Source organism: Juglans microcarpa x Juglans regia, chromosome 7D, assembly GCF_004785595.1.
Source record: "Juglans microcarpa x Juglans regia isolate MS1-56 chromosome 7D, Jm3101_v1.0, whole genome shotgun sequence".
In the NCBI taxonomy this organism is placed as follows: Eukaryota; Viridiplantae; Streptophyta; class Magnoliopsida; order Fagales; family Juglandaceae; genus Juglans; species Juglans microcarpa x Juglans regia.
In genome coordinates, this window is record NC_054606.1 from 6,010,199 (window position 1) to 6,032,830 (window position 22,632).

The window sequence follows — 22,632 nt, forward strand, 5'->3', positions numbered from 1 at the left end:
GATGGAAACAAAGGGCTAAAAGTATAAGGCTGGTGACAGAAACACTAGATTTTTTCACTTGTGTGCTACTCAGAGAAGGAGAAGGAATCGAATTATGGAGGTCAGGGATTCAAATGATGTCTTAAGGACAGGCCAAGTTAGTATTTCAAAGGCTTTTGAGAATCATTTTGCTAGTGTTTTTTGTTCAACTAACCTATATGATGTGATAATTGAGGAATGTCTAGCTGATCTGAGTTGTAAAATAACTAGCGAAATGTCCTATACTCTGGATACACCTTTTGACAGATTGGAGGTTGAATTGGCTTTATCTCAAATGGCTCCTTCTAAGTCCTAATGCCCAAATGGTTATAGCCCTTGTTTTTACCAAGATTATTGGAGTATAGTGGGTGATAGAGTTGTGGAAGCGGTTCTGAACTTCTTGAATTCTGGTATTTTTTAGGAGGAAATGAATAAGATTAATTTGGTTTTGATTCCTAAGATGGATAGACCTAAAACGGTTACTGATTTTAGACTGATCAATTTATGTAATGTGATTTATAAACTAATGGCTAAGACACTAGCAAACAGGTTAAAAAAGATTTTACCTGAGATTATTTCTTACAATTAAAGTGCCATCATTCCAAGTTGTTTAATTTCTGATAACATTATGATTGCTTATAAAGCTATTCATACAATGAGAACCATATTAAAGGGGAAAAATGGGAGTGTGACTATTAAATTGGACATGTCTAAGGCATATGATAGGATGGAATGACCTTATTTAAAAGCTGTTATGTTAAGAATGAGTTTTAGCAAGAAATCGGTTGACAAAATTATGGTCTGCGCTTCTACTATTAAGTATTCAAAAGGTGAATGGCCATAGTAGCAATTTGATACACCCTTCTAGAGGTTTGAGACAAGGGGATCCACTATCTCTTTATCTCTTCTTATTATGTGCAGAAGGCCTGTCTTCAATGTTACATAATGCTGAGGCAAGAAAGTCCTGAAAGGAGTAGAGGTTAGTAAGGGGCCATTAGTATTAATCACTTGCTATTTGCCGATGATTGCTTGATCTTTTGTAAGGCTGAAATGGATCAATTGTTAGCTTTGGAATGTCTTTTTGCATACATATGAAATGGCTTATGGTTAGAAATTAAACTTGGAAAAAACTTATTTGTTCTTTAATTCAAACACAAAAAAGGGAGGTGCAGGAGGGTTTAGCTTAGATTGTTAGGGCTCGAATTTGTGGAGATGTTGAAAAATATTTAGGGCCGCCCTTAATGGTGGGTAGATCTATATACAAAAGCTTTTAGTAGCATCATTGAGAGAGTGAAGAAGCGAATCAATAATTGGCATAATAATTTTCTTTCTTGGGCTGGTAGGGAAGTACTAATAAAATCTGTTTTGTAAGCATTACATACATATGCTATGAGTGTTTTCAAGTTACCCCTGAAGCTGTGTTCACGGATTTCTCAATTGATAACCAGATTTTGGTGGGGTCACATGACAAACCAGCACAAGATTCAATGGAAACGATGGAATAAGGCCAGTTTATCTAAGGATTATGGGGGTATGGGATTTTGAGATATGGTCAGCTTTAATCAAGCTTTATTAGCGAAACAATATTGAAGACTTTTGGCCAAGCCTCGTTCTCTGGTTGCTAGAATAATGAAAGATAAATATTATAAAAGTAGGGATATTCTAAATGCAAAAACTGGTACTGTCTGTTCTTTGATTTGGAGGAGTATTAATGGTGCTGCTGGGTTAGGGAAGGATGATATGTGTTGGATGGTGGGTAATGGTCAAAAAATAAGGATTTGGTTAGACAAGTGGCTGCCAATCCCTAACACTCATATAGTTCAGTCACCTATTCATTGTTTACAGAGGGGGATACAGTGGACAAATTACTTCTACCTGGAGATTCTTGGAATGTCTCTCTTATTGATGAGGTTTTTTTGGTGGAAGAAGCTGAAATGATTAAAAGTTTGACTGTGAGTAGGAAGGGTTCCGAGGATAAGCTATATTGGAGTTCTACTAACAATGGCTTGTTTTCTGTTAAATCAGCCTATCATTTGCAGTGCCAGAGAAAACAAAATTTAATGGGTGGGTATTCTGATCAGCAACATTATTCTAAGCTTTGGAAGAATGTATGTGCTTTAAAGGTTCTAAATGCAGTTAAAGTTTTTATGTGGAAGGCAGTCAATGAGGCTCTTCCTACTATAAGCAATCTTTATAGAAGGAAGATTACCGAGAATGCAGCTTGCCCTATTTGTAACCAGCAAGCTGAGACAAGTAACCATGTCTTGTGGTCTTGTGGGGCTACGATGGATGTCTGGGTTGATTCAGAGAGTTTTCTTCTTAAATATAAGACTATTGAGATTGATTTTGTTTTCACTTGGAAGCAGTTGTCTGAATGTCTAACTGTTTCTGAACTTGAACTTACAGCTTGTGTTTTTAGGAAGTTATGGCTGAGAAGGAATAAGTGGGTGTTTGAGGATCTATTTGATAATCCCAAAAAACTGTGGCAGGGTGCAAGATTAGAACTGGATGAATTCCAAGCAACTCAAGCTTCAACTCTTATGATTAGTGAAGGTCAGACTGAAAGTAGAAGATTGATCAAGTGGTGCAGACCAGAAAGAGATTGGATAAAAGCCAATTGGGATGCAGCCTTTCATGACGACAGTAAGAGGGTGGGAGGGGATGTGTTTTCAGAGATCACAATGGGAGTTATTAGCAGTAGCAGCTTGGTCTAGAGATTCTATTGCTTCTCCTTTACAAGTTGAAGTTGTGGCTTTAGAAAGGTCTACTAATTTGTATGTTGAGCTGGGGTTTAATAAGGTAGTGTTTGAAGGGGATTGTTTGTCTTTAGTTACTAATATTCTGAATACAGCAGAAAAATTGCTCCTGGTATGGCCAAATTGTAGAAGATTTGAAGGTAGATTTTGAATAGCCAGCTCGAAGGAAGCTCCAGTTTGTTCCACGGCAAGGAAACCAGGTGGCTCACATTCTAGCCAAGTTGGCCTTACAAAGTAACGAGGAAATTGTTTGGATTGAAGAATGACCTACTGAAATGCTGCATTCTGTTGTACATGATCGAACTGTTTCCATTATTGATTAATGAGATGAATGTTTTTCTTTAAAAAAAAAGAAAGAAAGATAGTGAGACATGTCTTTAAATGATTTTTTTTTGTCTAGATTTGCCAAATGGCATCCAAATCTTGTGGTAATATACTAACAATGTACATTCCTCTTATTTCTAATTGTTTTTTTATATATAAAATATAAACTATATATATGGAAATTAATCTTCAGCACATCAGATGAATGATCTCAACTTCGTCTTTGTCATTATAGACAGAAGATATACTTATTAAACTACAAGTCAACCTATATGTATTATGATGATTGACTTTAATTCAAATGAATTAAAGTTGTTTTGAGCAAAAATATAATAAAGAATTTGGTCATCTTATAAAAAAAAATAAGGAAAATTGCTTTATTTAATACATATATGTTCATTTTTTTGAAATAGAAATATGCAACAATAATAATTTCATTTATTCCTTTGTATTTTTAGATATTCCATTAAGTTCATAAACTTTTTAAACTCTATTAGAATCTGCCACTTCAAAAAAAAAAAATTGCCATTTGCGGGCTACAGTCTCAGTAATTTTTAAATAGAATGATAAAAATTATAAATCTGTTTGTGGTATGGAGATAATAAGTAATACTTCTCTTGTTTAAAAGAATATAAATTATTTTATTTGTTTACTCAGATGAGATGAGATAAGATAAAAGTTGAATAAATATTATTATAATATAATTTTTTAATATAATTTTTATTTTTAGATTTGAAAAAATTGAATTATTTATTATATTTAGTGTTAAAAATTTAAAAAAATTATAATAATTAAATAAAATGAAATAAAATAGGATGATTTGTAAATACAAACGAGTACGAAACGTAAACTCTTGCAGCCTTGCTCCAAACAGGGAATGTTTTCAATTCGGGTCAGGTGTACAATCGTTTCCAGGAAGTGTATACACTTCAACTGTTTACAAACACTCGTTTTTTCTTTTTTGTTTTCCCCGAAAGCAACCCAAGATTAGGTTTGTTTTCATTTTTCTTTTTGTCCAAAGACCAAACCCTCCTAACGTCCCCCGTTCTGTAACTCTCATCCTTCGTCACAGAAGAGCCACCAAGTGTTACAAAAGCCGAAGAGAGAGTATCGTTTCTTCCTTGATCTCGAACCCTGACACCGACCTCTAATGGCGTCCAAGTTTGGCTTGGCCGGAGGAATACCGGAGCGACGGGTCCGGCCCATTTGGGACGCTATCGATTCGCGGCAGTTCAAGAACGCTCTCAAGCTCTCCGCCTCGCTTCTTGCCAAATACCCCAACTCACCCTACGCTCTTGTAAGATCCTTTTCACAGCTATCATTATCTTTTTTCCTTGTTCTATCATTGTTGTATCATCTCAGAATTTGCTTGCATTTTCCTTTATTGAGCATTTCTCATAAGAACCAAAGAGAGCGTCTTGAAGTGTAAAAGCTACTGTATAATATGGATAAATGCACATATATCTATTTATGTATGCTTATGCTTGTCTCAATGTTACAACTTATACTAAAAGGGTTGGATTGATTAGTAATGTGTATTTTTTTGAGTTAATTATGCTCTCAATGCCTTGTGGGAGACCCTAGCCTCCCTCCCCATGGTGCCGTCCCTGATTCCATTTATGCCCTTATTTCTCTTCTTGTTAAGTTCAACTCTGGATTTCAATATTGTAGACACTGCCTTTTTTGATAAATGGCATCCTTATTCGACATCAAATAGTTGGAAATATTTTTAGCAAACGATGTTCGCATGAGCTGAGGTGATAACATAGTAAAAACTATCTATATTCCCCAGTGTGTTCTAATAGAAAGACCAATGAATTGAGGACCACACCCCCTGCTGAAAAGCCAGCGATTTAACCAGTTCGTGTAGGGAAACTTCCAAGGGTGCGGTGCACGAGACCGGGATTTACTTTTCAGGGGTGGGTCCGAAGAGCCTTGGAGGGTTCCCCGACACTAATATATATATAAGATGCAAAGAGCTAAATTTATAGTATGCCGTTAGTCTATATATCTTTTGAAGCTGTTTTGATTAATGTTATCTTCATAGAAAATAACAATGTTTGAAGGTGGTTTGTAGCAATCTTATTTTCTTTGGCATGTTCTACAGGCACTTAAAGCTCTCATTTTGGAGAGGATGGGGAAACCTGAGGAAGCACTATCTGTTTGCTTAAGTGCCAAGGAGCTGTTGTATAAGAACGACACCTTTTTGATGGATGATCTCACTCTAAGCACGCTGCAGATTGTTTTCCAACGACTTGATCACTGTCAGTGTTTCTTTTGATGCTTGGAAGTAACCTATTTATATGTATATCACTGTCAGACATGTCTCATAATTCCTGTATAATCAGTGGACTTGGCTAGAAGCTGTTATGAATATGCTTGTGGGAAATTCCCAAACAATTTGGAACTAATGATGGGGCTTTTCAACTGCTATGTCCGTGAATACTCATTCGTGAAGCAGCAACAGGTTGGTTTTTTTGAAATATTTACATTGTATTTACATATACATTTTTATACTGTTCCATTTGGTTTGTTTGGGGGACAATTAGATAACTTTGTCTTCTGGCAGACAGCTATCAAAATGTACAAGCTTGTTGGTGAAGAAAGATTTTTGCTCTGGGCTGTTTGTAGCATTCAATTACAGGTTCTACCAGTTTTCTCTTTTGTTTTTTGTCAATTGATAGGTACATTTCCATGTTATGCTGGCAATCATTTCAAAAATTGGCCATTGATACTTGTAGCATATAATATCCACGCCTCCCCCATTGCCAAAAAAAATTCCGGCAAGAGCACAATTAATCTACTAGATTTTATATTAATTGTATGCTGCTTTCCTAAATGGGTCATTTTTTTCTATTTATTGATCCATGGGGTCTGAACTTCTGGTAGGTGTTTTGTGGTAACGGTGGAGAGAAGTTATTACTCTTAGCTGAAGGTTTACTCAAGAAGCATGTTGCCTCCCATAGCTTGCATGAACCTGAAGGTGCACTTAAAATTTTTCCTGTCATATCTATCTTGGACAACAATCATAGGCCTCTTGTGATGAGAATGGTTGGTATCCTTACCAAATGTTTGGAATCTATTGCAGCTCTTATTGTCTACATTTCTGTACTTGAGCAGCAAGCTAAGTATGGTGATGCTTTAGAAATTCTCTCTGGAAAATTAGGATCACTTTTTGTGATTGAGGTTGATAGGCTGCGCATACAGGTACTTTCTTAAGCTTTAACTTCTTAGTATTAACATTCATTGATAATATCATGTCTATCTATACATTTTTTTTTTATAAGTAGTCTATCTATACATTAAATGTTTGTGTATGTACTTGTGTTTTTTCTTCCATGTTTGTGTTTTTCTTCTTTTGGGGATGAGGGTGTGTTACGTCCTAGGGAGGCCCAAGCCACATATGGGCCCATACTCCAAAAGGACTAGTCAATGATATAATTGGAGCCCCGTTGAAACATTATAAAGAGTAAGAATTTCTCTTTCCCAAGTAATGTGGGATCCTATATACCACCTACTCTTATCACTTATCAGAATGAGTTATCACAATCTCCTCTCTTTATATTCCCAACGTCCTTGTCGGGCTAGTTCGTCCTAGGTGGCACGCCTCAAGTTCTACATTTTTGGTTGGGATAGGCTCTAATACCATTTTTAACAACTAACTAACGCCCCAAGGGAGGCCCAAACCACATATGGGCCTACAGTTCAAAAGGACTAGTCGATACAATTGGAGCCCCATTGGAACATTATAAAGAGCAAGAACTTCTTATTTCCAAGCAATGTGAGATCCCATATACCACAGGGTGAGAAACAAAAATTCATCGAGAAAATAGGTAACTAAATTTGAACTTGTATGGGCACGGGGTGTCTTTAAGGACAGCTACATGAGAAGAAAATTAGGAAACCGAAAAATATGTTAAAAAACTATTAAATACAAAGTCTATAAGGGAATATGCACCCTTCTAGATGCCCAATGATTTTAGGAAGATAATGTGAGATGTCATCCTTATGATGAACTCCCTTGATCTGCATAACACACAAATTTGTTCTCTTTATGGTCTTGACAATAAAGGGGGACTTTTTTTCTTTGCATTGTTACTTAAGAATAGGACATATGCTAATGAATTGATGTTTTTTCCAACCGAAATGAATATTTTTTATTCTTTTAAGGAGTTCTTTTTTGTAAAGGAATTTGCTTGCAGTCATGACAAAATAGAAGAGAAGTTTTAACGGTTATCGATAAATTTATGCATTAGTTACATTTTCTCCTAATGAACTATTGTCTCAGTTACTAATCAAAAGCTATCATCTCAGATAAATGAGGTCAAGCTTCCAACGTCCTAAATAAAAAGATGTTCGGTGTTTCACATAATGCAAATAGTCATAGTTTTGCATGGACTACTTCCCGTGAATTGACTACTTCAAATAAAATAAAAAAGATGAATGGACTACTTCCATTTTTTCTAATTTTATTTCATTATGTTGCCACCCTTTCGTGAATTGAATTAGATGAAACGAGTTGAGTGGAATTCATTGGTTTAGCGGCACTTCTTCACCATGCAAAATTTCAAATATGTTAATGTGATTTTGGGTTTATGTGGATTTTTTTAAATTTGTGTAGTTCCTTTTTGCTTTCCTTAATCAACTAGTGCAATTTCACTCTAAGTTGACAGGGGAGGCTTCTTGCTCGGGCAGGTGACTACTCTGATGCTGCCAATATATTTCAGAAAATCCTAGAATTGAGGTATGCTTGTGTAAAGTTGCATAATCTCCAAAGTAATAGTCTAAGCTGTTCATGGTATTAGACAAGGGTCTTAGCCTAGCTTTTTTATGATTATTTTTTTAAAGTAACAAAGTTTGTGATTTAGTGGCACAGAAAGAGTCCTCTGCATGGCTTGCTGGGATTTTCTTTATGATGTGACAGTGCGAAAGATACTTAGGAATTATGTTTTTTTAGTTCGTAATTTGCTAAGTAAGTATTTGAGAATTTGTTTTGGTTCTCCTTGTGTGTGGCCATTTTATTATTGTATGTTGTAGTCTTTTAGTCTTTTAATAAGACTTTGATCAGGACTGTCTATGGCTGTTTTGTGGAATAAACACGAGGAATTATGACTGCTCTTTAGTCTAATCTACAAGCTCACAATCTGCTGTTGAGTTGTGGCCTATCACATAGTCTGTAACGATTCTGTCGATGATGGGGGTCTTTCTTTGTTCCCAACCTTGTATAGATTGATTGACTGGATCTCAATGCATTCTTTCTGTGATTGAGGTTTCTCTTTTTTATTTTAAAATATTCTTAGAAAGAATTGAGTTCTTTTTTTTTTAAGTTATTGAAATATTAAAAATGCTAAAGGCATAGTCCAAGTGCACAAGAAGTATAAAAGATGAAATCTAATTAGAAATAGAAAAAGAAACAAGACAAACATGGAAGCTTAGCCCATTAAAAACTGTAGAAGCTACCCAAAGGAATTTTTTTCTTTCTTGAGTATGATAAAATTAACTAAAAATAACAGTATTGTAGGAGCGGATGGGGAATCCCAACAAATATATATATAAAAAAAGAAGTTGAGTGCAAAAAATAATAAAAAATGAGAAATTAAACCAAAAGGTTAGGTCGCATATTTCTTGTATTTGTGGTCAAGGAAAGGCTGCCTTGATGGCAATTGAATATGCTGGAGGGAAACCAACAGCACCGAGATGTACACTGCAACTATCTGTATGGAAGTGGTCAATGAGGGTCTATTCTCTCGCTTGGAAAAAAAGCATCCAGTCTCATTTAAAAGCTTGGAACAAGTGTGATCTGGAGCCATGGAGACACGAATGGGCTGCTGGAGGTGGCATGTGGCGGCCACGTGCTGCGGGGATGGTGGCCTTGGCTGTGCGGTAAAATGGATCCGAGGGCTGCAAGTCTAATGGGGTGGTCTGTGTGAGGTGGTTGTGGACCAAAAGCGAGCCTCCTACAACCAAGGAAGAGAGAGAGAGATGGAAAAAGATGAACTTGAGGGGAGAAACCAGTCCCAGAGGAGACTAGCTCTTCAAATCCCATTGAAAGAGCCCATGCACACGGCTGGAGATGCTTGAGGGCCATTTGCTGTTGAAAGGAGGTGGTTGATGGTCGTTTCAGGTAGGTTGTTGGACAGAAAATCCAACGGTAGAGCATGTGCGGGTTGAGGGTTGACGGATTGATGTGGATCTAGACTTTTTCGTGGTAGATCCTAAGGGCTTTACCATGGGTGGTTCCCCTGTCATAATAAAAAAAAATTAAAAAAAAAAACTTTCTTCTGGTGCAAGAGAGAAAATGGGAGGGAAACTAACAGTGGAGAGAAAGGAAAGGGGGGAGAGAGATTTTTTATTTTATTTTTATAAGTAAGAAATTTTATTAATTACGTAATTAGGCATAGCCTAGGTATACATTAAGTATACAAAAGGTGAACCGAATTACAAGCTAAGTACTTTGAAAATCAGCATAAAAGTCATTAAGGCTAGTCCCATTCAATACAATGGCTGAAGCCCAAAGTAACAATGTATGGTAGAAAAAGTCCCTAAACCCTTCCATCGACCGTTCCCTATTGTCAACGCAGCGACCATTCCTTTCGTTCCAAGCACACCACATTAAACATAGATGCACCATCTTCCAAAAAGCCACTATTTGACGATTACCCTGAATTCCTCTCCAGCATAACAATAAATCAGCCACCTTCCTAGGCATGACCCAAGCAATGCCAAGCCTAGAGAAGATATTCTCCCATAAGGCCTTGACCACTTCACAGTGTAAAAGAAGATCACCTGCCGTTTCTCCATTGCTTTTACACATAAAGCACAAATCCATTATTAGGAATCCTCACTTTCTTAGCTTATCAATAGTCAATATTTTCCCATGAGAGGCCAGCTAGCTAAAAAAAGCAACCTTAAGTGAAACATAACTCCTCCAAATACTCTTCTAAGGGAAAGCAATAGAAGAATGCAGCGACAAAACCTTGTAGAAGGATCTGAACGAGAAGTTGTTGTTCCCAGTAGGCTTCCAACGCAACCTGTCCCCTTCAGCTTTTAGGTTCAGCGCATAAAGTGCCCTGTAAAGTTCTGTAATGTCACCGACCTCCCAATCCTGGACAGCTCTAGTAAACCTCACCAACCATTGGAAGGAGCCAAAGGAAGTGACCATGTTATCAGCCACTGAAGCGTTCTTGTCCAACGCAATCCTATAGAGTGAAGGGAAAGCGTTTTTCAAGGCTATATCACCACACCATTTGTCGGACCAGAATCTGGTTCGAGTTCCCCTTCCCACGTCAATTCTGAAATTGTTGGAGAGATCTACCCATCCATTCCTGATACATTTACAAACTCCCACCCCATATGTTCCTACTTCATTAGAGCACCATCCTCCCCAAATACTCTTATATTTTACTTCAATGACATTTCTCCAAAGAGCGTCCCCTTCCCGCTGGTACCGCCATAGCCATTTCCCTAATAGTGCAAAACTGAAGATTCTCAACTTTCTAATCCCCAAGCCGCCACAAGGTAGAGGGGTGCAGATTTTCTCCTACTTGATTAAGTGGAGTTTCTCATCTTCTAGGCCTCTCCACAAGAAATCACAAAAAATCTTCTCCAATCTATTAGCCACCCTATAGGCAAGGGAAATAAAGATATGAAATATGTTGGGAGATTGGATAGCGTGCTTTTAATTAGGGTGATTCTACCACCTTTGGACAAATAAATCCGTTTCCAACTAGCCAATTTACATTCAATCTTTTCAACAATCCCATCCCACATTGCCTTGGATTTATGAGGAGCTCCCAAAGGAAGACTGAGATACTTCATAGGCATGGATGACACCGTGCAACCCAAGATGGCAGCCAATTCACCTAAGTTATGAACCAAGCCAATGGAAACCATTTCAGATTTAGATAAATTCACCTTAAGGCTGGAGACCGCTTCGAGGAAAAGCAATAGTGCCCTCAAGGAGCGAATTTTGTCTGGATTAGGCTCGCAAAGAATCAAGGTGTCATCGGCAAAAAGGAGGTGAGATACCTGTAAACAACCATTCGAGGAGCCGCCCACCGAGCAAACCGAGATTATATTCCTATCCACCATCGCATTCAGCATTCTGCTCATCACATCCATTACTAATACAAACAGGAAAGGGGACAAAGGGTCCCCTTGTTGCAAACCCCAAGAGCTGTTGAAAAAGCCTTCGGGAGTGCCGTTTGCCAAGACCAAGAATCTTACGGTCGTGATGCAATATTTTATCCATTGACACCATCTCTCCCCGAATCTGTGTCTGCCAAGGAGAGAGATATTTTAAAGCTTAGAGAAGAAAGATTAGAGAGGGATGGAGGGAAGGGAGTAGCAAATTTTCCCCTCCGTGTCCTCGGGCGTAAATGGTAGGGGAGGTTTTGTTTTCCTCTCTAGGTTCAGAGCAGCTGGTTGGTTGCTACCTGAAGGAACTAAGTATAGAAGAAGAGCACCTAATTAGAAATAGAAAAAGTTAACAAGAAAATGAAGCTTGGCCCATTTTAATCCACATAAGCTTCCTAAAGGAATGGAATGATTGAAATTTTGAGGATCAAGAGTGGGCGATGGACGTTGGAGGATGGTGAGGCTTAATGTGGTTCATTTGGCAGTAATGCAATGCTAAAATATTAAAAATGGCAAGAGGATGGCGTTTGAGTTCAAAGCCATTACCCTAAAAAACCTTTCATAGTTGGATGGTTGCCCACAATAACTCTCATTTACTTGTTTTTTTAGATTTTACGAATGAGATTGACTTGTCAAAAGGAAAAAAAAAAGTTTGTAGTGTTCAGTCATCCTACCATTAACAATGGTCTTAGTCAGTTTGTTCCTTTCTCTGTTTCATTGAGACCTCTAGTATATTTTGTGTTCAACGTCCTTTTTTTTAAATAACGTTCTCCTTTCTATATCCAGGAACATAGATTGCAATTTTGACATGCTGTTTGTGAGACATTGTACTTTTTGCCCTTTCCTTTCTTCAACCCTTGATATTGTTTCTTCCTCTTGCAGCCCTGATGATTGGGAGTGTTTCCTACATTATTTAGGCTGTTTGCTGGAGGATGATACCAACTGGTGTAATGGGGTCCCCAGTGATCCAATTCTTCCATCAAAACACATGGATTGCAAGCTTTCACACTTAAAAGAAGAACTGGTGTGTGTTTACACTAGAATTCTGTGCTTTTTCTCTTTATGTTTGGTCATTTTTTCATATTTCAAGTAGCACTTTGCTTTGGCCTGTTGTGCAGAATTTGATTTCCCCAAATTGGTTATGCAGTTTGATTCTCGTATGTCGGATGCATCAGAATTTGTACAAAAGTTACAGGCAGGCACCAGTGACAATACTTTAAGGTGTCCGTACTTGGCAAACCTTGAAGTTGAAAGGAGGAAGCACCTATATGGAAAGGGGGACGATGACAAGCTAATGGATGCTTTGATGGAATATTTTTTCAGGTACATTACAGCCTATGTCTATTCTCTGCAAACTTATGTTTATTGTTTTATATAATTTTCTTTATTATTTAGCGTGAACTATAAGGCCTTATAAGTTTATAAAGCCATGAGTTGGGTTATACTATCTCGTGGTCTATTTATATGACATTTCTAGCTGGTTATGGGTTGCTTTCCTCTTTGCCATGATTATAAGTTTTCTTGTACGTTGTAAGAGTCAATCTTTTAATTTATCCATCTACCTTTCTGTGTTGCTAGGACGAAGTTGATGCGTTTTAGTGGATTAATTTGATGTGACGATGTTGTAAAGTCTAGGAATCTCTGGTTAATTTGTTTCAAGCTACAAGCTTGTGTTACATTTTATGAACTTTTTTTTTACAAGCAATATTCATGATGATGCAGTTCTGATTCTATCTTTGGAGTGTTTTTGCTTGTCAAACACAGGTTTGGTCACTTGGCCTGCTTCACTTCTGATGTAGAGGTGTTTCTTGAAGTTTTGACTCCTGATAAGAAAACAGAGTTCTTGGAGAAGTTAAAGAAAGGCTCCGAGTCCCTTTCAACAGTGCCAACTAAAGTACTTGGGCAGTCGATTACTATCTTAAAGGTTCAAGAAGTAGTTGGCAAGATGTACAAGCTCTCGAAGAGTGGTAGGTCTCTTGCCTTTCATTCTTAAACCTCTGAAATTTCATTTCCTTGGAAAATATCCTTGAACACCCAAGTTTTCATTTCTCTGATTTTTTTTTTTCATGTTGGGAAGCGGGGCTAGTGCCAGCTAAGATTTTACTTTGATAGGACCGCATATTTTTTTGACTTCAACATTGTTAAACCATGTTGCTGGTGTGGATTATGGTATATTATCATTATTTTATCAGTATCCTTGTTCTGACTTCTAATTCTTTTTTTCATATATCACTCCCACTAGGAGGTTCTCATGGCAGTGAAACACATTGTATGCCAGAAGCAATGAGTCACATATAAAATTTGAAGATTTTCTCATTTCAGTAAAAATAAAGGTCAATATTCATAAATAAAATATAATATTTTGAATTAGCAACGAGTTACCTTTAATTTATTTTATATGTATCTCATTGCTTCTCACTTATAAAAAAAATGTATCTCATTTCTTCTTCCTGTGTGCTTGGGCTATGCCTATTTACTTGTCTCAATAAAATTTTTCTTACCTATCAAAAACAAAATATGTGTCACTCTGTGAGCTCTGCCATTCAGTTTTCAGCTAAACCTAGAACTCTTCCTCCCCAGAACTCGAGGGCTCTGCTGTTCAGATGGTGGAGTTGTATTGTAGAAACCTTCCACTTTCAAAGGACTTGGATCCACAAGAGAGTATGCACGGGGAAGAGTTGCTATCTATGGCGTGCAATGTGTTGGTTCAGGTATCTCATGTTACATCTAGAAAGTTATTGTTGTGTTGTGTGTACAAACTTGTATTAGAGCTGTTTTATAAAATTTTATGTATATGTTGTATCACGTATATACATCTCTGTTATCATGCATTCATGTACTATATTTTACTTGAACTCTCTCGTCAGCTTATTATGATTCTCAATGTGCAAGTTCCATTTTTTTTTCCTTGAATTTGGTTAATGCTCATACTGACAGGTCTTTTTTGGTTTAGTTATTCTGGCGTACTAGGCATCTTGGCTATTTTATAGAGGCAATTATGATTTTGGAGTTTGGCTTGACCATCCGAAGGTCAGGAGCTGTTATTTCTGATTAAATTGGCATTAATAAATGAGTCATTTATTCTGTAGCATGGACATTAAACTACTATGATTTCTTTACCACTTTTTTTTTTAAATAATAATAATAAGATAACACCATCTTTGTATATATTTTTTTAGGTGTGCCATCACTTTCAGTCTGAAAGCTATTCATTATATACTATGTTAGGGGGTTCTCTATGACAAGATAACATTTGTATATTTTCATACGTGGCAGATATGTATGGCAGTACAAGGTCTTACTGTTGCACTTATATTCTCTCATGGGTGCCCTTTCTTCAGCGTATGAATGGTAAAGTTATTTAATTTGTTGCGAGTTTACGTGTTAATTGATGGAAGACATTATTTTCGACCAAATGATGTCACTCATGCTGATTTAGGGGCTATATGGTTGGACTTACTATTTTATGAGCATTAAACCACTCTTATGCAGTGCCTTTTCCTCTTCTTTAAGGCTAATGGCTGCTTTTCTCTTGTTTCAGTTATAAATCTCTGGATGCAAAGAATATCTTGATGGAAACTGTTTCACACCACATTTTACCCCAGATGTTGGTATCTCCCCTTTGGTTGGATTTAAATAATTTGCTAAAAGATTATCTCAAGTTTATGGATGACCACTTCAGAGAATCTGCTGATCTTACATTTCTTGCATATCGCCATAGAAATTACTCAAAAGTACGTGCATATTTCTTACTTTGCTTATTTTCATTTGTTCTGATGTATGTGACAGCAAATGTGTTACATGGTTCCAAGATTTACTAGAAGCAATATGTTTTCATTTTGTACCCTTTTCATTGCTTAACATGCTAGAGAAGGTTGGTTTGTCAATCTTCATGGTTTTCTTCTTTTCACTATTGCTTAACTTACAATATTTGCAGGACTTTAACTCTCTCTCTCTCTCTCTCTCTCTCTCTCTCTAATATATGCTGTTTGTGTGCACCACAGGCTTTTATGCGAGCTTTGAGAGTTTAGCTTGTCAATATTTTTTACCAATCAAAAATATTAGACTCAAAATGGAGAAAAATAAAAGTGAAAGGGTTAAAAAATACTTTCCATGAATTTGGGATCCCCTATGACATATTAATGCGTTATGAGTTAACTGCTTCATTACTTTCAAACTATCTAATTTTGTAAGGCCACTTGCCTCAGTTAGGTCATCAATCTCTCTCTCTCTCTCTCTCTCTCTCTCTCATGAGGAACTTATTTTAATTTGTGACACATTAAATCCATTATGCCTGGCTCTATACCTTTCTTGTTGCTTTACCATGTCATCTCTATTTTGTTGGCACTGTGCATTTTATGGTTTTGACTTTATAAAATGGAAGTATTTATACTCTAATGTATCATATTTCAGGTAATCGAATTTGTGCAGTTTAAAGAACAATTGCAACACTCTAATCAGTATTTAGTGGCAAGGGTTGAAGCACCGATCCTGCATTTAAAGCAGAATGCTGATAACATTGAAGAGGAAGAGGTAATTGTTATTTTTTGCAACTTTTTTAACATTGAAAGAAGGAAAGGTTAATGTTTAATTTTACCTATAAAAAAAAGGGTTAATGTTTAATTTTACAACTTGAGTATGTTAAAAAATAAAAAAATTTACTTGAGCATGTAATTGCATATTCTCTGCTAATGCGTCTGATGATATCTTCTCTAGCGTGTTCTTGAAAGCTTGAAATGCGGGATCCAATTCATTGAGCTCTCCAATGAGATTGGATCCAAGTCTTTAACCTTCAATGAAGACTTGCAGTCACGGCCTTGGTGGACGCCAACTTCAGAAAAAAATTATCTTTTAGGTCAGTGTAACATGGATCTTGTTTTCAGTTGTATTTAAGGTTACAATTCTTGGGCATGGGAATTTTGGCTATACAGATTTCAATCCTGTTCTTGCATCGAACGCGACGAAACTTTCTTGAATTAAATTGATGGTGGTTGTTATCAGGTCCATTTGAAGGAATATCTTTCTTTCCTAGAGAAAACATGGTATGGAATTTCTGTCCTTAATGACTTAATTTGCATATATGTTTCATACTCAATAGAACTTGTGTACAATCCACTTTTGTTTATATCACTAATGTCCAAAGAGAAGTGCTAGGTCTACAAAGAGATTTTACGAAAGTATACAAACCGATGTGACATAATATGATACATCAAATCTACTTTACAACAAAAAATAATTTACAATCAAACGCACCATATCAAGTCACATCAGTTTGTAAGATTTTATTTTTGTAAGATTTTATTTTTGTAAGATTTTTGTGTAGAAGAAGTATTTCTCATGTTGGAAATAGTTGTTTGACTTTCTTCCTATGCCTGCTTTAATTTTGAATATTTCTTCTATCTGCTGGCATGGAAACTAGACAAAAGAACATGAAGCAAATGTACGGAGAGTTATTGAGAGGAAATCTCTTCTTCCTCGAATGATTTATCTGTCTATTCGAAGTGCTTCTGCATTACTAAAGGAGAATATTGGAGTGAATGGTTCTCTATCTGACCCTAAAATTTCCTCAGAACTGAAGTTTCTGCTAGAACGCTATGCTAAACTGTTGGGATTTTCTTTAAGTGACTCAATAGAAGTAGTTCTGGGGGTGTCAAGTGGCGTAAAACCTTCTTCGGTAAGATTTTATCACTGTCTAACATAAATTCATATTTTGTTATCAATATCATTTTTAGACATTATATTATTTTCACCTGGCAAAAAACAAATAAATTGTTCTCTGTAGTCTTTTAGTTTCAATGAGCATGGACGTCTTGTTTAAAATTTGAGAAGTTGTGCCTTTTTTCTTTGCCAAACTTCTGACCATAATTTCTCAAAAACCATTTCATATTTTATAGTTTTCATAATAGAAATGGGATTATTAAATTTTTACTTGTTATCTTGTCCCAATATTTGCGGTTTTTATGAACCGGATTTACATGGATAGCTCAGTGGCAAGGTTCTATCCAGATTAATTGGTTTATTGTTAATTTACCTAACAACAAAATAGTTCTCCTCCCTGTTCCAATTGAAGCTCGTCAACTAGAATAAGTTTGTCAAGTCACCATATAAACAGCTCAAGCACTGCACAACTTGGTTTAGCATTTCATCAAAACTAAAATTCTGCACCTGCTGCAGACTATTGATTCGGATTTGATCGACTGGTTGAATTTTGCCGTGTTTTTAAATGCATGGAACTTGAGTTCCCATGAACTAGCACAGCCAAATTTAGATGGATATAAGGCTGGTAGTTGGCACATCGTGGATTCCCTGCTGGAGAAGTATGTTTCAGAGAAGGTCAGATCTATGGATCCTCTAATCTGCTCTCCTTGGGTTGATCTTCCAATTTTGGTGCAATTGGTTTCAGAGCCATTGGGTTGGCATGGTCTTGTACTCCAGTCTTGTGTCCGGTCATCTCTTCCATCTGGAAAGAGGAAGAAGAAAGGTGGTCCAGATTCTACCTCTCCCCCATTCCATGCAATTCGAGAATCAATCCAATCTTCATGCAGTACAATAGAAGATGTTATGAAATGGTTAAGAGAACAGATAAACAGGCCAGAGGATGAAAATTTGGAAACTACACTCTCCTTTCTTCAGGGTAAAGGACAGAATGAGGGCCCTGGTCAGGTTTTTAAGATCGTAGAAACTTTTGCATCATCCATAAATGACACAGAGCTTGGCGACTGGATCTCCCAAGCAGTAAAGTGTTGGAGTCCTGCTGATGTTGCAAGGAAAATAGTAACTGGGAAGTGTACAGTACTATCAGAGTTTCTCCAAATGTGTGAATCAAAAATGAAGTTACTACAGGGATTAAAACAGCAGATTGCTCAAGTCTGAAGTTTGATTACGAAGGGACTGGTGGTGCTGCCGTTTCATGGGTTCGCCTTTGATCATTGGCACTTTGCTTCTATCTTGGGTGCCTTATCATCTCCAACATTTCAATATCGTCCTACCGCGAGGTTGGTGTGTGATGGTAGTGGTTGAACTGGTATGACAGTGTACACGGAATAAACTAGCAATTCTTTTTCCTTTTTTCCTGTCACAATCTTTCAAATCTGTAGCAGATTTTGTTTTGTATTTATTTCTAAACCTAATTTTTTGGCAGTGTATCATCCATTTTTAATGGTACTTCACATCGCGGATTTTTTTTTCGATGAAAAATATTGCATAGTATTGTAATATACTTTCATAATATGGCAGAATTATTAGTTAGCGTTTATACAAGTGTGTAATGATGAGGAGATTGGTTGTCTGAGTGCTTTATGTGATGCCGGTCGGGGGTGCTGGCTGCACGCTCAAAGATAACATGATGTCTGTCTAGATACAAGATAGAATGGGTACGGTTGGTTGTAACTTGTAACATGATTGATAGTGCTGCCAGAGTTTGTACTGTAGAAACATCGATGTTATGTAGTAGGGTTTCTCTTGGATTCCGATTGTTGTACATGGTTCTTTTTGGAATAAGATTGAAATTCAACAATGTCATGCGGTGTTGATTAGGACATGACAACGTTGAAAACTAAAAGGCCCAAGTTGAAGTCTGGACAGGACTGCTTGGTACATTTAGAATTCCTTTTATACAAGTGGGGAGGGATGAAGCTAAATATTACCGTAAAATGACGTGAGAAAGGCGAGGGGTAAAAGTATAAAACAATACAGTTTAATGCTATTTGAGTTCAATTATGCTCTCCAGGGATATTGGAGAGGGAGGGAAAGAATCGTATCAGGGAACATTATCTAAATCCTGTACGAAGTGTAGCAGCATATAAAGGGAAACTTTCTGGGTAGAGTCTCAATGCTACTGTGTGAGTCTCAATGAATTCACTAAACAGAGGGTTAATTTACAACAGAATGCATAGCATTGCCAACAGTGCAAAAGAATGGCACCAGCAAGGTTGAGGAGTAGCAGTACTTTGGTATAGGCCAGCAGAACATATATATAAGTAGCAGCATTTTGTAGAAACCAGCATCCTGACAAGCAACACTAGGCCAAGTGCATCTAAGAAACACAACATGCAAAATTCCGCAACATAAAACGCATCTTGTCCCTGGTGTGAAGTACCCAGCGGCCAGCCTGCTTAATTAATTAGCTCCCTCTCATATTTTGCTGTTGTACCACAAGCACAGAGGCAGAACTACCAAAATCTGCCGAGGCAAGAAAGTCCCCAATCACTCCCAATTCCTGATTGTCACTCCAATCTCCTATTCCTTCGAGGAGGACTGGAGCGATGCCCTTTTTTCTTCCTACTATCCAAAGGTCAAAGGAATCAACAACATCCATGGCCTTAATTGCGGCCATTGTTTCATTACCGCTCGTCACCACCACCTCTCTGTAGCTCACCCTATTATTTTTCTCATTTCTTACATAAAACCATGTAACTAGTCCATCATCTAGCTTTTTTTCCATCTCATTATATTTTTCAGGTCGGTGGGCAAGGAACCTTACTGCAGTGAGACATACGTTCTTGTTCTCAGCCATCCTATCTGCATAAACAAGGGCCTCCCGAGCATCTGCTCCTCCCAAAAATACCACAGCAAAGTGGAGAGAATGATTGGAGGCAAGGGTGGGAAACGGCTTTCGAAATCCACTTTTGTCAACAAGAATTGCAACAGAACATGGTGCGTGGTTTAAGACACTGAAGTTCACAGACCGAACTGCTCCTGCTCGCACTAGCTCCATCCCTCCAAACTCTTCCCAGCGTTCCTTGTGGAAGGGCAAGATGATAAGAGCTGCTTTGTTTTCAAGAGCAAGCTTACAAATGTCTTGGTACATGGATAGCTTTGGCGTCACAGCTGTGAATGAACGGAGCTTGACGAAATCACTGCGACTTTGCTGATAGAGCGTCAAGGCTTTGTGGATGGCGTCATATGCTGCATATTTGGCAGGCATTTTCTTATGCTCATGGTCAAAAAACAAGGGGGCAGCACGGCCAACAAGCTCAATGAGGTGGAGTGCAAATATTGAGAATGGGCGGCTAGAACTTGGATTGGAGACCTCAAGAAGATTGATGAAACCAGCCACGCTTTCCTTGTTATGTATGCAAAGTACCACGCCAAGTTCCGCGTCTTGCGGAGTGTGTTGAATGGTTCTCCTTTTAGTGACCATGTACGGCTTTGTCGGATCATAGAGGATGCGGACCATAGGTGTAGCTATGCCAGTCACCATTATCATAAATAGCACCAGCATTGTGAACTGTGGCTGCTTTATAATCTGCATGCAGTAGTATGCATTGATTGAAAACAACCAACAACTAATAAAGCAAAGAATTTGAAAAGCTTTCAGTACTTTAGTTGTTTATGAAGATTGACACCATTAATTAGGTAGTAATAACAAGCCAAACAATTAGCTCCAGCTAACGTCTTAATTAACATACCAATTTGTCCATCCAATGGAGATACATCACAAGCTCAACGTGGCCTCTCATGCTCAGAATGAAGCTGAGAGCGAGACTATCTCTGATGGGTATATCGAAGAAGACACAAGGCAACAGCGTCCCAAGCAGTCTGGACGTAAACCCAACTACAGCCATGAAAAATAAGGGGGCCAAGCTTGACCACCCAGCAGCAAACATTACAGAAACATCCGTGAAAAGTCCTAGAAATGCAAATGAAAATGGCAAAAGAAGATCCATTATGATTGTTTCGCTCTTTTCCACGAGCGTGACTCCCAGGGGAGGGCCATCTGGTATTACCAGTCCCAGCCACATAGGTCCATTTAGAATGGCAATGCCCAACATATCAGTCAGAAATGCCATCACGCAAACCCCCAACAGAATCGCAACCACATAACCTTGATCAACAGGTTTCCCTTCTGGGGTTTTTCTAATTATCCACAGAAATACTCTCCGAGCCCCAGTTACAATGAAAGTCACCAAAAGCACCAAAGATATCAAATACCACAACGCATCCATGGCTTCTCCTTCCCCTTGTTTTGCTGCCTCAAATGCAACAATGGCATTAACCCCAATTGCATCGCCTATCAAGCATATGGATAATGCCATCTGTCCAATCTCTGAGCTTAGGAGGTTTAGCTCTTGAAGAGTTGGATACAGGGAAGGAAATGCTATTATACCCATAGATGCAGAAACTGCTCCAATGGAAGAAAACAACGCAAGATCTTTATCCATTTGACTACGTAGAATGAGTGCAACCGCTATAACTATTAGCGTAGGAACGGTCACTCCTACCAATGCAATAAACATATGTTTTTTTCCTGCCTTCTTTATTAGCGAGAGATCCATTTTCACGCCGCAAACAAAAAGGAAATACATGAAACCTATCAATCCGACATTTTCCAACACGTATAGGGAATTATCGGGGAACATATATGCGGCGAACTTCTTGTTGCGTCCCAGAACGGAGGGTCCAATGATTATACCGCCCTGGAATCATTAAATGTGTACCGTTAACGTTAACGATTAATGCATCATAGGAAATGAATTTTAATTCAGCGTACGTCATGTAATGTGTGTGTGTGTGTGTAGAATCATGCATCTAATTGATTAGTTTGGTCGGGTGTGGAGAGGTTTCAAATCTGTAACACAGGGATTAAAGAAAAACTTACGATTAAATCTGAAACAACCCTAGGCTGTTTGAGAGGCTTGAGAAGAAAGCGAACGAGGCGACTGAGCAGGATGACACAAACGATCTCTAACAACACTAGGGTGAAGGAGTAATCCAAAGGGTTTGCTCCATAAAAAACGCTAAAAGGGTGAGCCTTGTGAGTTCGTCGGCAGATCATCGGAGCTGTTGGTCTAGAGCTCACATGGCTAAATGTGTGAGTCTCACCCCCGGCCATGATCATGGCCTTCATGCCGTACCTAAGGAATATTGCTGCACCGGGAAAACCCTAACCATGCATGCAGAGACAGATAGATAGATAGGTAGAGAGAGAGAGAGAGAAAGAGACAGAACCAGAGAGAGAGAGAGAGAGATCGAGGGAGAGATCAGAGACAGAGAGTCAGTAGCTAGGGATGTGGACCTGCGTTAAAAGAGGCGGGAATTTATTCATAGCTGGTTGACCATTTTCCCTGATTGCGGACTGGATATATAGACGTTTCCGTGTTACATGTCCTATCTTTATGCATATCTCAAGAGCACTGATGGATCGTTCACAATCTTCCTGTGTTCGTCTCCATAATCATCGTCAGCACTATTAAAATTATCTTATTCTTCTCCTTTTTTTTTAAAAAAAAAAAAGAGTTGAGATCACCTGTTTATGAGTGATTCCTTCTCATTTTTATTCAAAAAATTCTCATTTATGGTGGAGAAATACCGTATAAAAAATGATCACAAGAACCTAATGCAGTATCAATTAATAAATACAAAACCAAAAAAACACTCAGGTGCCTACAATATACCC

General features: G+C 37.8%; 2 protein-coding genes across 3 annotated transcripts; one reads left to right on the top strand and one right to left on the bottom strand.

Annotated features, from left to right (window-relative positions):
• Nucleotides 1–4,077: 4,077 nt before the first annotated feature.
• On the top strand, nucleotides 4,078–18,472 carry LOC121238889 (N-terminal acetyltransferase B complex auxiliary subunit NAA25). 2 transcript variants are annotated; one of them, XM_041135967.1, is made up of 19 exons: nucleotides 4,078–4,395; nucleotides 5,206–5,362; nucleotides 5,447–5,565; nucleotides 5,668–5,742; nucleotides 5,988–6,081; nucleotides 6,187–6,305; nucleotides 7,772–7,842; nucleotides 12,117–12,258; nucleotides 12,382–12,557; nucleotides 12,999–13,201; nucleotides 13,815–13,945; nucleotides 14,188–14,264; nucleotides 14,511–14,585; nucleotides 14,776–14,968; nucleotides 15,648–15,767; nucleotides 15,951–16,089; nucleotides 16,236–16,276; nucleotides 16,654–16,908; nucleotides 17,409–18,472. In XM_041135967.1, the coding sequence occupies exons 1-19, from the start codon at nucleotides 4,249–4,251 to the stop codon at nucleotides 18,105–18,107; spliced, it is 3,033 nt and encodes a 1,010-aa protein (XP_040991901.1). In that variant the 5' UTR covers nucleotides 4,078–4,248; the 3' UTR covers nucleotides 18,108–18,472. The 2 variants fall into 2 exon arrangements, with proteins under 2 accessions (XP_040991901.1, XP_040991902.1); XM_041135968.1 differs by lacking the exons at nucleotides 4,078–4,395; nucleotides 5,206–5,362 and having other exon boundaries at nucleotides 5,672–5,742.
• A 292-nt stretch (nucleotides 18,473–18,764) lies between these two features.
• LOC121238896 (cation/H(+) antiporter 24-like) lies at nucleotides 18,765–22,289 on the bottom strand. The gene is made up of 3 exons (XM_041135982.1): nucleotides 21,835–22,289; nucleotides 20,645–21,652; nucleotides 18,765–20,481 (listed from the first exon to the last, which is right to left on the bottom strand). Exons 1-3 carry the CDS (start codon nucleotides 22,081–22,083, stop codon nucleotides 19,357–19,359), a joined length of 2,382 nt encoding a protein of 793 aa, XP_040991916.1. The 5' UTR covers nucleotides 22,084–22,289; the 3' UTR covers nucleotides 18,765–19,356.
• Nucleotides 22,290–22,632: the final 343 nt, after the last annotated feature.

What these genes read in the sequence shown, in the direction of transcription:
- LOC121238889 (XM_041135967.1), top strand. Translation starts at nt 4,249, where the DNA reads ATGGCGTCCAAGTTTGGCTTGGCCGGAGGAATACCGGAGCGACGGGTC. An exon ending in GCCATAGAAATTACTCAAAA is followed by an intron (nt 14,969 to 15,647) that starts GTACGTGCATAT and finishes ATCATATTTCAG; the next exon opens with GTAATCGAATTTGTGCAGTT. An exon ending in AGAAAAAAATTATCTTTTAG is followed by an intron (nt 16,090 to 16,235) that starts GTCAGTGTAACA and finishes GGTTGTTATCAG; the next exon opens with GTCCATTTGAAGGAATATCT.
- LOC121238896 (XM_041135982.1), bottom strand. Translation starts at nt 22,083, where the DNA reads ATGAAGGCCATGATCATGGCCGGGGGTGAGACTCACACATTTAGCCAT. An exon ending in GGGTTGTTTCAGATTTAATC is followed by an intron (nt 21,653 to 21,834) that starts GTAAGTTTTTCT and finishes TAATGATTCCAG; the next exon opens with GGCGGTATAATCATTGGACC. An exon ending in TCCATTGGATGGACAAATTG is followed by an intron (nt 20,482 to 20,644) that starts GTATGTTAATTA and finishes TACTGCATGCAG; the next exon opens with ATTATAAAGCAGCCACAGTT.